The sequence below is a fragment of the Vidua macroura genome, chromosome 10, assembly GCF_024509145.1.
Source record: "Vidua macroura isolate BioBank_ID:100142 chromosome 10, ASM2450914v1, whole genome shotgun sequence".
NCBI lineage: Eukaryota > Metazoa > Chordata > Aves > Passeriformes > Viduidae > Vidua > Vidua macroura.
The window spans coordinates 12277219-12290091 of NC_071580.1; the positions used below are offsets into that span (position 1 = coordinate 12277219).

A 12873-nucleotide genomic window follows, 5' to 3' on the forward strand; every position below is an offset into this window, starting at 1 on the left:
ATGGATCAGCTGGATTCTCTAGGAGTTTCAACCTGCCTGGAGGAGCAGCACACACTACAATAAGAGCTGCATTGCAAGGGCCTATGTTGGCAGGGGCTGGGCTGGCAGCAGCCATGGAGACACCCCCAGGGGCAGGAGGAGGGATGCACTCAGTCAGTCTTATGGAGCAGAGGGTGACACATGGAAAAACACAGTTGACACAATCCAGAGGCAGCCAGCTCTGAAGGGAGCCAAGCAAGCTCTCCACCACCCCAGGAGTGGAGTGTGCAGGAGACAGTCAGTGTCTCCATTGAGAAGCTTGCTGAGGTCTCAGCTCACTCTCCAAAAGCCCACCCACTGCTGTTGTATGGCTTAGCCCTCCTTGGTCCATCATCCCAGGCTGGAATCCAGGAACCAGCAAGGGTTCTGCAAACACAGCCCACTCTCCCAGCCTCACCAAGTCATACAGGCTTCTCCTCAACGCTGTAAAAATCTCTGAGGAATGGAAATCAAGTGCAGCCCCTGTCCCTGCTGGGCCATTCCCCTGCTGCCCACCATAAAGGAGTGAATAAACAGCTCTTGGCACTTGGAGTGGACAGTGGCACTTTAATGAGAAGGTCACACATCAGCACCCAACAGCCCTGTGACACAGTCATGAGTCTCCTGTTACCATGCAGGACTCTGCCCAGAGAGGTGACCCATCACATGCACCAGCGTGGAGCTGCTTGTACCAGCACTGGCTGCTGAGGTGCTGTGAGCAGCCAGCGCTGCAGGGTGGACACCAAACACGCACCTTGTCCCACAGCAGCAGTCCTCAGGTGGCCTGGTGCCACTGCAGCACACATGGAGGTGAGCTCAATCCCCCCATGGTCATGCTACATCTGGAGAAGGCAGCTGGATGCAGGGGGCTGGCGTGGCACCCATTTGCAAACTGCAGAGCAGCCAGTACTCTGTGCTGCCAGCATCCCCCCTGGCCAAGGGCTGCCACCCAGCAGGGGCACGGGGCACACGCAGGAGGGCACTCAAGGGACTAAGAAGAGAATGAAGAAGCTTTGTCAAGCAGAGCAGGACCAGGTTGCTCACTAGCTGGTGGAGGGTGTTAAGGAAATGAGGACCAGGAATGGGGCGCAGCAGAAGCAGCCCTAACATGCCCCAGCAGTCCAGGAGCACAAGCACAGGAGCTTCTCCCAGTCCCTGCAGAACCTTCACACCCATCGTCCCACTCCTCTACCCTCACAGTGCAAGCCCCTGGCACCCTGTGGGGCTGAGGCAGGGCGCTGCAGGCAGGGCCACAGCCACAGCAGGGTCAGCAGTGAGGGCTGGGGGGCTGCTCCTGCCTGCCCATCCCTGATGCCAGTGCCATGGCTCTCCTGGCTGGAGGTGCACGAGGGAAGCAGGCAGATGCTGGGAGCCGGAGAGGGTGCTGCTTGTGCTCTGGCCTGCCCTACTTGCAGGCAGGGAGGGCAACTGGGACGCAGCTGAGACACTCAGCTGGGTGTGCCAGCCTGGCAGCAACGCAGCCCCACGGGAAGCCCTGCCCAGGCACCGGTGAGTGACAGAGCAGCCGAGGACATGCAGCTCCCCCGGGGCAAAGGTGCTCGCCCGGGGCTCACACTGCCTACCCAGGCAGGGGCAAGGGGCGAGGCATGGTGGGAGCAGAAGGTGGGGAAGAGAGGCTGGGCAGGGGTGAGGGCAGCAGGCAACATGAGGGCAGCAGCACTGCAGGGAATGAGGCAAGGTGAAGGATGGGGAAGTCCTGTTATTTGGGGTAAAGCACCATCATGGCCAGGCTGTGGCTGCTGGCTCGAGGGGTCCCTGTCTGCATCCCACACCTCAGCCGCCGGACCCGGGCAGGGAATGGACACAGAGGCTGCACTGGAGGCAGGAAGGGCTGGGGATAGTGGGCAGCCATGGGAGGTCACTTGGTGGGAAGGCCCTGCTGCAGAGCAGGGGCAGGGCAAAGCAGAGCAGGACAGTGGTACACACAGCACACACGGTGATGTTGTCCCATCCCAGTCAGCAAGGGCAGCTGATGCAGAGCCACTGTCATGTCCTTTGACCCCACAAGCACCTCTGCCCTCAGGGTCTGCCAGACATTCAGGCTTCATTCGGAGCCTTCATCCTCATGAGCACAACGTGGCTCTTCTTCCTACAGCCATAGACCACCAGTGCCACCAGAGCAGCCAGCAGGGCCACACACACCAGCACGATGACTGCTACCACCACGCCACTCTGCAGGCGTGTCAGCCCCCACTGCCCCCTTTCTTCCTCCTCCTTCTTCTCCTCCTCATCCTCCTGTGGGGAGGCTGGCAGCCCCGTGGGGGGCTCCACCGAGGCATCTTCTGCTGCTGAGGCATCATCCGATGCTGCCTCAGAGGTGTCAGCAGGGAGCAGGGTGCTGGGATGAGGAGCAGTAGTGGGGGCCTGGGGGTCGAGGAACTGGTCCTGTGGCAGCCCAGCAATGGGGATGCCCTGCAGGGCAGGAGGCTGGGCACACAGCGGGGGTATCTCACCCACCTTGTGAGGGTTCTCCTCCAGCCAGCCCTGCAGGGGCAGGATGCCCTTGTCACAGCGCCAGGAGTTGTTGTGCAGCCTCACCTCTCGCAGGGCAGTCAGCGGGGAGAAGATGCCGGCAGGCAGGTACTCCAGGGCATTGGAGTGCAGCTGCAGGTGCCGCAGCCCAGGGGTGGCCTTGAAGAGGCCCCGTGGCAGTGCCTGCAGCTGGTTATGGTGCAGAGAGATGTTCTGCAGCTTGGGCATCCCCTCCAGTGCCCGGGCATCCAGGCGGCGCAGGGCATTGGAGTGCAGCGACAGCTCCAGCAGCTCCCCCAAGCCCTGGAAAGCCCCCGGTGCCACCGACCGCAGCCGGTTCTTGCTGAGAACCAGGAGCTGCAGCTGGGTGAGGTTGCTGAAGACGGCAGTGGGGAGGGTGGAGAGCTCATTCTCATAAAGCCAGAGCTCCTGTAGGTTGGGCATGGGCCCAAAGGCACTGGGGGAGATGTCCCGCAGGCGGTTGACGTGCAGGGTGATCTTGGCGAGAGCGTGCAGGGGCAGGAAGACACCGCTCGGCAGGGTGGTGAGGAAGTTGTTGGACAGGTAGAGCTTCTGCAGGTTGGTGTTGTGCACAAAGAGCTCCGGGGACAGCGTCTCCAGCTGGTTCTGGTGCAGCCCCAGCTCCTGCAGCTCTGGCAGCCCATCAAAGGTGCCCACCAGGATGTGCCGGAGCCGGTTCTCGTAGAGCCGCAGCACCTGCAGCCGCGCCAGCCGCTCGAAGGCCCAGGGCGGCAGGCGGTCGATGTTGTTCCTGGCCAGGTTGAGCTTGGTGAGGCTGGTCAGCTGGTCAAACACCCCCTCCTGCAGCTCCTTCAGGTTGTTCCCGTGCAACTGCAGCTCCTTGAGGTTGCTCAGATGGGCGAAGTGGGAAGGCTCAACTTGGAGGATCTGGTTGCTGGAGAGGAGCAGAGACTCCAGCTTGTCCAGAGGCTCAAAGACCTGCACAGGGAGCTCCTGCAGCTTGTTGCTAGCCAGGCTGAGGTAGCGCAGGTCGGGCAGGTTCTGGAAGGCCCCTGGGCTGATGCGTGACAGGATGTTCTTCTCGACGCGCAGCCCAATCAGCAGGGAGGCGTTGCCGAAGGCGGCGTCACCCAGCTCGGTGATGTGCGTGTTGATGATCTGCAGGGTCATGGCGTTGGCAGGGATGGGGCTGGGGACCGTGGTGATGTCGGCACCAAAGCACTCCACCTGGGCACTACGGACACACTGGCACTGCTCTGGGCACTGGCTACTGGCCAGCTGGATGCCCACCAGCAGCAGCAGCCACCGCTGCCAGCCTCCCTGCTCCATTGGGCCTGCAGAAAAAAAAAAAAAAAGAGAGGGGTTCAACCCCTGCAATTTCCCAGCTCCCAGAGCCACTGCAAAGGATGGGTGCTTCTTTCTCCCAGGAAAAAAACCCAGGGCTGTGGCCATCCTGCCCCCAGCATGGCAACGAGGCAGAAAAGGGCAGACAAGGGAGGCTTAGGGGAGGCAAAGCTTGACTCAGCCCAGGCAGGAGCTCAGAGCAAGACAGAGTTGGAAGCCACAATGCCTGGCTGCCATACCACAGCTATTAGTGGCATGCCTGGCGTCCCAGCTCTCTTGGCTTCTCTGGCAGCCAGGAGTGTGGTTTCCTGTTTTACAGAGTGTGGCAAGCTGCTACCAGCAGCACTGGCCTCCCAGCACCACCAAAGAGCCCAGACCTTCACCAGAGCTGGCTCGTGGCACCTGCAGCGGGTCCCAGCATTGCCCCAGCACCCCCAGCACCCTCTGAGCTCTGAGCTCCTGTTGCAAAGCCAAGAGCAGTGCCTAGGGATGCTTTAGCCCCAGTCCTGCAGGAGCCTGGGTCAGCAGGACCCTTGCCAGCTCCCCAGCACAGGCTGGGTACAGGCTGGCCCTGTGTTCCCCCATGCCTAGCAAGGTCTCAGCCTGGCCTATTTTTGCCATGAGTGGGGTGTCTGATGTAGGCACGTGTATGCAGGCTGGTCCCAGGGGTGGTGCCCAGCAAAGCTCTCCATTACCCCATGAGCACAGATACCATGGACACCCTCTCCTCTCTCCTCTGGTCTGTGAGCTTCCTCCCTCCCTAGATTAAAGCAGCAGCCTTTTGCCAGGCTGGCATGGAGCAGCCCCCATTAAAGCTTCATGTGGCACAAGGGAGGGAGAAAACCTGCAGCTCCTGCTCTGAGCACAGCTCAGCCAGACAGGCGACTCAGGCAGCACAGGGGTCTGGTCACAGTGCCCCAGCTGGCACCCAGGGTATTGGGGCACAGCCCCTGCCCTCCTCCCTGCCCCCCCCACAGGGAACACTCTTACTGTCAGGCAGGGAGGGAGGAGCCCTCCACAAGCCAGCATGGTTTATGTTTCCCATATGGAAACAATCTGCATCCAAGAACAGCTATGTTTATAGCAAGACATTTATAAACTTCCCCAAAAGCTCGGCTCATCAAAAGCCCTGCTCATGTCACTCCCTGGTAAGGCAGCACTGAGAGCACCCACACTAGAGCAAACTTCAGGAAAGGCAGCTGAAAACAACTGATATCTCTTTTTCTTCTAGGGATAAAAAACTTACAGACTAAGAGGCTGAACAGTGTCTGCTGCTCAGCCCCTCAGCATCTCACTGCTCCTAACATCAGCCCCCCCCCAAAATATTACTTTGCCCCCTTTAATTTTCTCTGTTGATCATTGTCTGGGATACATTGTCTATGTAACTCTTTCAGCTCCCACAGCATCTAAGTTTCAGAGGTTTTCGGAGAACCCTTGCAAGATAAACATTTCCATCAAATAAAAAGGTGCTGAATGTGCAGATCCCACCACTCCACCACCAACCCTCAGAGCTGCCCTGTGAGTCCCTGGAATCCGTGTCGGCTCAGAGGGGCAGTAGAAGAAGGAGACTTACCCGAGTGTCCTGCAGCCACGAGCACCGAGCGAGCACAGCTCCGTGCTGGCAAGAGAGCAGAGTGTGGTTCATTCTTCCCCTCCCAGTATATAACCCGTCCAAATCAATGAATCAGCACAGGGGCAGTGGCGGGGTTAGGGAAAGCGCTGGAGCAGAGCTGCTTCCAACTCCTATTTCCTCAGCAGAGCAAGCATTTCAAGGATGAGTTTTGGGTTTCCCCCTCCTGAACCCCAGTGCTCTTGTAAGAACACAAGCAGAGGGCCCTGTGAACATGCTGCTCATGTCAGCCAGTGCCCAGGCAGTGGCTTGGCCCTCGGAGTCCCCCTGGACCCCAGTGGGACACAGCCACTGACCAATGGGGGCAGACAAGCAAAGCTGGACCCCTAGGCACAACCCTGTCCTTCCCTGGCACGAGTTCACACCAGGCTGCTCCATGGCACTTCCTTGGCATAGGCACAGCTCTTGTTTCCCCGTCTATGGCTCCTGTAAGTGTCAGGACCTCTGGCTGTGCCCCAGCCCAGGGCCACCAGTGCAGGCAGACCCCTGGCACACTGACCCTGCCCAGGTCACAGCCACAGATGCCAAGGGGCCACAAACCCATGAGCACCCACTGAGGGCTCTGTCCTGTGGGCACCACAACCAGCACTCCAGGAAGCAAGAACTGTGCCAGGGTCAGCAGCTGTGTGGGTGCCAGCCACAGGCCAGGCTGCTTCAGAGAGCCCTCAGTAAGCCAGAGCATTGCCCACAAGTCCTGAGGAACACCTTGGTGCCAAGGAACCCCCACTGCAGGCATCCCTGGAGCCCTAGAGCAGTGTCTCCCAGTGGCTGCCCCTGCTCTGCCCCCTCAGCAGTCCTGACACACAGGTGATGGAGCCTGGTACTCAGGGATGTTTGGAAAGCATCCATCAGCTTCTTCAGGGGCACCTGCTGCCACCCCTCCCGTGCCCCCTCCAGCACACACGGGTGCACTGGGGTGCCCTTGGCTCCCATCACCCAGCCCAGGTCTCCCCACCTCGCCCACCTCCTCCGGGCAGTCCCAGTCCAGCAGCTACCGGGAACGGATATTTGGGAGGAAGCAGCTAAGGACCGTCAGCGTACGTGGCCCCTTGGGGCTTCCTGGAGAGCCACTGCAGTCCCTTGCTAAACACGGGGCAGCTGGAACTTCCCTGCCTGCCTCTAATCCCGTCCCACCCCTCCGCCGGTTGCAGCAAGCTCTGCTCAGGCTCCGGTGGCACTGAGGAGCTGCTCAGGATGGGAACAGCGTGGGGCTGCCGGAGAAGGGGGAGGAAATGTGTCATGCTGGGAGGGCTGGGAGCGTGCAGGGCAGTGGAAGGGACAGCTGCCCTGTTCAGAGAGGGGACCAGACCAGGACAAACAGCAAACTCCAGGGGTGAAGAGCAGAGTTCCCAGGCAGTCTCAAAGGAAGGAGACAGGGATCGTGGGAATATGGTAGGGAGTAGGACCTCAGCTGGAGGCCACGGCCACCACGATGTCACATCGCATGGGAGGCCCATCTGCCATAGCACATGCTGGATGGCCGTGGATCCTCTGGCTGGAAAGTGAGTGCAGAGGCTGAAACTACCCCCGGCCATGCTTCCTGCCGGCTGTGGGGCAAAACCCAGGCATTTGTGCACAGAATGGGCATTTTGAAAACACCACCCACCACGTGCTCTAGTTCACACTCTAGTGACACAGCAGTTTCCCAGAACCACACTTTTCAAAACAATCTCCCCACTTCTGTGACAGCACTGCAGCTGGAGGTCAGGCACTGGGCTTGGGAGCTGCCTGCTCCCTGCAGCCCTGGCACGAGAGCAGGGCTCTCACAGCCTTATCACAGCTCTGTCTGCCCACTGCCAGTGCTGCTGGGCTTCTGCCCGCTCTGACTCATCCAGAAGCTCACAGCTTTTCAGAGAGGCAACACAGAAACCAAACCTCAGCACTTCCGATAAACCACTGCCCCAAGCCCATCTCATCAGAGGAATGTGGGACTCGCCTCCTTCCAAGCAGTGCTGCCCCAGGGCGGACAGGGATGCAGTGATGGGTACCTCAAACACCCTGCCCCAACACGGGGGGTCATCAGATTATGGTCCCTACCACGATGCAAAGTTTCAGAGCAGTCCAGGTAACAGCCCTGAAAAAAACCCGCCTGCCTCTACCCAGCCCTCAGGAAACTGCCTCTGGCTTCCGGCCGGAAAAGATGATTGTTTTCAAGAGATCGCTAAAAATAAAGCAGGGTTGAGTAAGAAATGGCACAGCGCGTGAGCCACTTCAGCAGCCACTCCCGGAGGTGAGCACATGGGAGGTTGCCCCAGGCTACTTACAAGGGAGAAGAACAGAGGGTGTGAGAGCACCCTCACCCTGCTTGGGACAGCAGCCCGTACCCAGCCCGTACCCACCCCGCACATCTGGAGGGGAGAGGCAGCTCCTGAGACAGCAAACGGATGTGATTGAGGGTGAGATTAGCATTTTGCAGGGAGAGGCTGTTCCATGTAGCCAGGAACTCACACGGAGCTGGATGGAGTGGGTCTCATGCTGCCAGAAAGCCCCAGGTTCAGCATTGCCTGAACCTTTGCCACCTCCAGCTGCACCAGCCAGAGGCTGAAGCCCCCTGACCAAGCCCTGGACAGTGTGGAATCACAGTTTTATCCCTGCACCTTCAAGGAGATGCTGGAGCCCCAGAACAGCAGCGTCACTTCTTGCTGGAGCTGTCCGCCTTGCTACAGGACAGCAGGACGGTCCCGTGTCTGTCTGTCCATGCTGGCACATCTCCAGCACATCCCCACGGCCAGGGTGGCGGATGCAGCAAAGCTGAGTGGCTCTGAATCACCAAGGGACTCGAGACTGCTTGGAAAAATTCATGTAATCGCTAAAATTAGCAGCTTGTGGGCTTGGCTGGGAGAGAACATTGTTCATCTGCCAAGCAGCTGAGCATGCTCACCCACGCCATGCAGATGCAGCTCCCCCCTCAGCCCCTGCTCCTGCACACCTCCAGCTCCTGCCTGAGCTGGCACCCTGGGCAGGGTGGGCTCTCCCCATGGGCTGCTGCTCCCTGCAGTGCAGTGCTGGGACCCCCCAGTTACTCTGTGCTGCTGCAAAGTGCCCACCCTGCTGTGAACCCCCCACCCCGGTGGCCCCCGGTGCAGAGACCAGCTGGTCCCAGGCACCAGGCCAAACACTGCTGAAGCAGAGGAGCAGGGTGGAGGGCTGGGCTGGGGGCCACAGAGGGAGTCCTCGCCGTGTTCCAGCCCAGGCCAACACCTCTGGGCCTGAGCCCTGCAGCAGGAGCCACAGGTTCACGCCACAGCTAAGGGGTGAAGGAAGGGGCATCAGTCCCTCAGGGACTGGTGCAGGGGCCACCTCCACCCTTAGAGAAGCACCAGCCTCACCACGGGCCCACCCTAATCCTTTGAGGAGCCCAAATGAAAGAGTTCCTCCGTAGGGCCAGTGATCCAGCCGTAGTGACATTTTCCCTCCCTGCTTGCAGCATGCAGGGCCAGGGCTGCCTCACTGCTCATGCCATCATCTGTCCCAAGGGATGGGGACGTGCCCTGCCTTCCCTGGGAAAGTGCTTTTGCAAAGTGGGAGCTCGTGGGGAGCAGCAGCAGCTTTGGTCCATCGAGGACGGTTAGCAGGGATGGCCATCAGGCTGACCTCCGTGCAAGCAGCAGCCCCAGGCCCACCACAAGCCTCCTGGAGCTCAAGGAAAATGGCCTTGAGGATCTCAGGCTCCAGTGGGGCTCACCCCAGCAGCAGAACCGTCTCCTCCAGGCTCAGCCCTGGCCCGAGCGATAGCAGCAGCGCGCAGTGCTTGGCCCAGGCTCAGGGCAGCGCTAGGCTGGAAGGAATGCGGGGCCCGCGGCCAAGTCCGCCTGCAGAGATAATCTGAAGCGGAAGGAGCTTGTCCGACGTGCCTGTGAAAGGGGGAAGGACCAGCTGGAGCGTGAGGTGATGGCATGGGGCTCATACACTGAGAAATGTTTCCTGGATCAGCTCCATCTCTGTAAAGCTACTTCTGGCACCCCAAAGTGTCCCAGGGACCTCTTCCCAACACACGAAGGGGGAAGGGGGCCTCACTTCTTCCCAGGAGAAGCCAGCAGAGGAGTGAACAGCAGACTGCAGAGCTGCTGCCAGCCATCACTGGCTCTCTGCCCTGAGCTTTTTCCATGCAGAGAGACACAAAGGCACAGCTGGAAGTCTGGCATGCCAGTCCTACAGCAGCAATTGCACAAGGGCTGAGCCCAGTGGTGGATGGGTCCGGGTGCTGCTGGAACAGAAGCTCCCACCCTGCAGTGACTCACCCCCCTTGGCCCAAGTAAGAGACTGTACCAGGGCTTATCCACCCACAGGTGAGTGTAGACCCAGATTTTGGCTACAAAAATGGAGGCATAACACCTCCCTGGTTTGTCCCTGGCTGGGACAAAGCAGGAGCTTCAGGCCTTCTGCTCACCATGAATCTGTAAACTCATGGTCTTGTCCAGTGGGAACATGCCTGGGCTGTGTCTCCTCCCAGCTCTTCTGACATCCCTAGGAAATGCTCTCATATTATCAGGGCTGCCAACTCAGCAGCCCTAGGCAAGCCGTGCTGGTTGGAAGCCTAGAGAAGACACAGCCAATGCTCCATAATGTCAGGCAGAGGCTCCCAGAGCTCCTGCCTTGCAGCCAGCAGCTGCACGCACTCCTGAACCACAGAGCACCACTGGGGGCCTTCTCCAAGCACATCTGCCATCACCCTACTACTCTGACATCAGGACAGGGAAGATCTGAGGTGCAGGCTCTGATCTTGCTGCTGTGCATTGGAGGACTGAACTGCATTTCACAGGCAGCTGCCCAAGCTCACTGCCCTCTGCAAGCAGCGATAAGGGCCCTCCTGCAGTTCCTGGTCTCGTGGGGCAGAGGTGGTGGGATGGAAAGGACCAGGACACCAAGGACACAAGGAAAGATCGTGTGTGCTGATGGCTTGGAAGTGCTTGCTGCAGTGGTTGCAAAACAGGCAGAGCTGCTACTGTTTGTGGGAGCAGTTCATTCAATTCTGCCCTCAGCAACCTGTGCTTTGGGGACTTTCTGGCTTCAAATCCCAACAAGCAAAGGAGAATGGCATTTGTAGTGACATCAAGCTGGAAACACAATGAATAGTCCCATGGCTTGGCACAGGGTAGGTCAGAGCTCCCACTGCTCCAGGATTTCCTAAACAGAGAGAACAGGAGCTGCTGCTACAGCAGCAAGCATTTGAAGGGACGGAGCGAGCTATGACTGGGCTGGCACAGCTGGCCTGGTGGTGAGGTACCCAAGCACTCCCAGACAGGATGTGGTCCTGGAAGCAGGTCCTTGACTTGGAGGTCTGGATAACATGCAGGGCTGTTAACCATGACTCTGCATCTCCATCAGGAGCCAAGAGAGCGGAACCGACCCATTCAGCCACTGTATGCAGATGTGCTTTGCATTCACCTCTTCTCCAATATCAGGGACCCACTGGATCAGGGATTAGGTACCTCCAGTTTCTTACCTCCAGCCTACTGTGTTCCCTTCCAGCCTGGTGGCAAAGGCTGGGCAGTAGATGATGCAAGCGTGGGCTGCAGGGACTGAGAAAATCCTTGCACACAAGGGAACAGTGCTTTGAGGCAGCAGCGAGGCAGGGCTGCCCAGAGAGGGTCTGGGGACCAGCCTGCTGCCTTCCTGCCTGCCACAGCTGCATCATGCTGACCTGGACAACTATCCCTTCTCCAGGAAAAACAGGAATGGGGTATGCACAAGGATATCCTTGGGTTTCTCAGGCCAGGGAATTTTTCAGGAAGGGCTGAGCTCCACTGGGCAAGAAACAATGACTCAGAGGCAGCTCAAAACAGTACACCTCAGAGGAAAGTTAGTAAACCACCCCAGGCACTCATTGCTCCAGCCTTTTGTTGTCTGATGACTTCACTTCCCCGTCTGGCTCAAGCGTGGGGAAAGCCCGATGACAGCGTGTGAAGAGGAATCATCCTGGGAAGAGGAATCATCCTCGTCCTAGCACTTGGCTGTACACAGCTCTGTGCCAGAGCCCCCACGTGCCAGAGCTGCAGCTCAGCGACTGCACCGGGAGCCAAGGAGCAGCGTGGGGGCCCAGCTGGCTCCGCTGCAGGGCCAGGGCAGCCAGAGAAGGTTCAGATAGGCGGCAGCTGCTGCTGCCCTGCTGCCCTCGGGTTGGACAGCAGGGTGTTGTACTCATACCATGGGCAAACAGGTGCTTTTCCTTAGAAATCAGACACTGTGCATTCAAGTGCCTGGAGCACGCTTCCTTCACTGAGGTATCGATCACCAGCATGGTTTGTAAAACTCAAAACCAGAATTTCCTCAGTAGTGCTGATTATACTGACCTGCCTACTGTGAGCAGATGCCTGCGTGGCACCGTGCGACAGCGCTGGAGCTGGCACAGCACTAAGTGGTTATTACAGCTGTCCAACCAAGAACCTAAATTTGCAACAACTCTCTCTTCCTAAACACTACATGCAACCACCCAGAACCACCACTGAGAAAGCTCACTGTTGGTTTTGTGCTTCTCTCAATTATATTGCAGTAAATATTCTGGAGCATCTGTTTATGATTCCAGTCACAGCTTGCTTTGCACCACTTGCAGTGACTTACATTTCTGCTTCTTTAGAGATAGCTGTAACTCCTATTTAGCCAGGTTTGCTAAATTTTGTTAAACCTCACCAGCAAGGCAATGACCATTTAACACTATAGAAGCGCATTCTCTTTTCAAAGCCTGGGAGAGAAATTTAGGCCCAGCAGCAGAGCACCCTGAAACAAAGCAGTCAGAGTTTATTCTCACTGCCTAGAGTAACAACAGCTGGGAACCAACCATAACCAACCTGCAGGAAACGCAAGTTTTCTTCACCTCAAGTCTGTTATGCATTTAAAGGTCATCCAGGAAAGTCCCTATTAGTGAGAAAGTCACAAAGGTTACAAAAAGACTCCTGGAGTAGAGGCTCTCTGGCACAAGGAGCCAGGGATCCACCCAGAGGTTTTTAATCACATCAGAGTTTTTAAGAGCAAACTAAGTCCCATATTGTAGATAGAAGCTGATAGTTAAATCCAAGAGCTACTAAAGCACAGGCAGTCTGACAGCCCCAGTCTACCTACGAACTAAAATATTCACACAATTCAAAGTATTAATAAAATGTTAGTATAATGACCAAAACCCACACTATGGCCTAGTAGTTGCCTTTGCACATCAACACTTGGAAGGACTGGAAGACAGGGAACAGCAGTATGTAAAGTAAAAAACAGTGAGACTGAAAATGTGACTGAACACTCCAAGTTGATGAAGTTGTGTACATTCCCCAGCCAGCTTCAAAACTGAGGTGACACTTCATGGCCCTCAGTTCAGGCAGGCTCCCTGCCCCTCAGCTGCATGCTGCTGTTTTGCTAGCCAAGCCCAGGAGAGACCATTCTTTTCTCTCCCAGCTCAGTCGAGATCAGCTCTCAAA

General features: G+C 57.7%; 1 protein-coding gene across 1 annotated transcript; it reads right to left on the reverse strand.

Annotated features, from left to right (window-relative positions):
• Positions 1-565: 565 nt before the first annotated feature.
• Positions 566-5450, reverse strand: LOC128812434 (leucine-rich repeat-containing protein 15-like). The gene is made up of 2 exons (XM_053986840.1): positions 5411-5450; positions 566-3827 (listed from the first exon to the last, which is right to left on the reverse strand). The coding sequence occupies exon 2, from the start codon at positions 3820-3822 to the stop codon at positions 2077-2079; it is 1746 nt and encodes a 581-aa protein (XP_053842815.1). The 5' UTR covers positions 3823-3827; positions 5411-5450; the 3' UTR covers positions 566-2076.
• Between the last annotated feature and the right edge of the window lie 7423 nt (positions 5451-12873).

What these genes read in the sequence shown, in the direction of transcription:
- LOC128812434 (XM_053986840.1), bottom strand. Translation starts at nt 3,822, where the DNA reads ATGGAGCAGGGAGGCTGGCAGCGGTGGCTGCTGCTGCTGGTGGGCATC.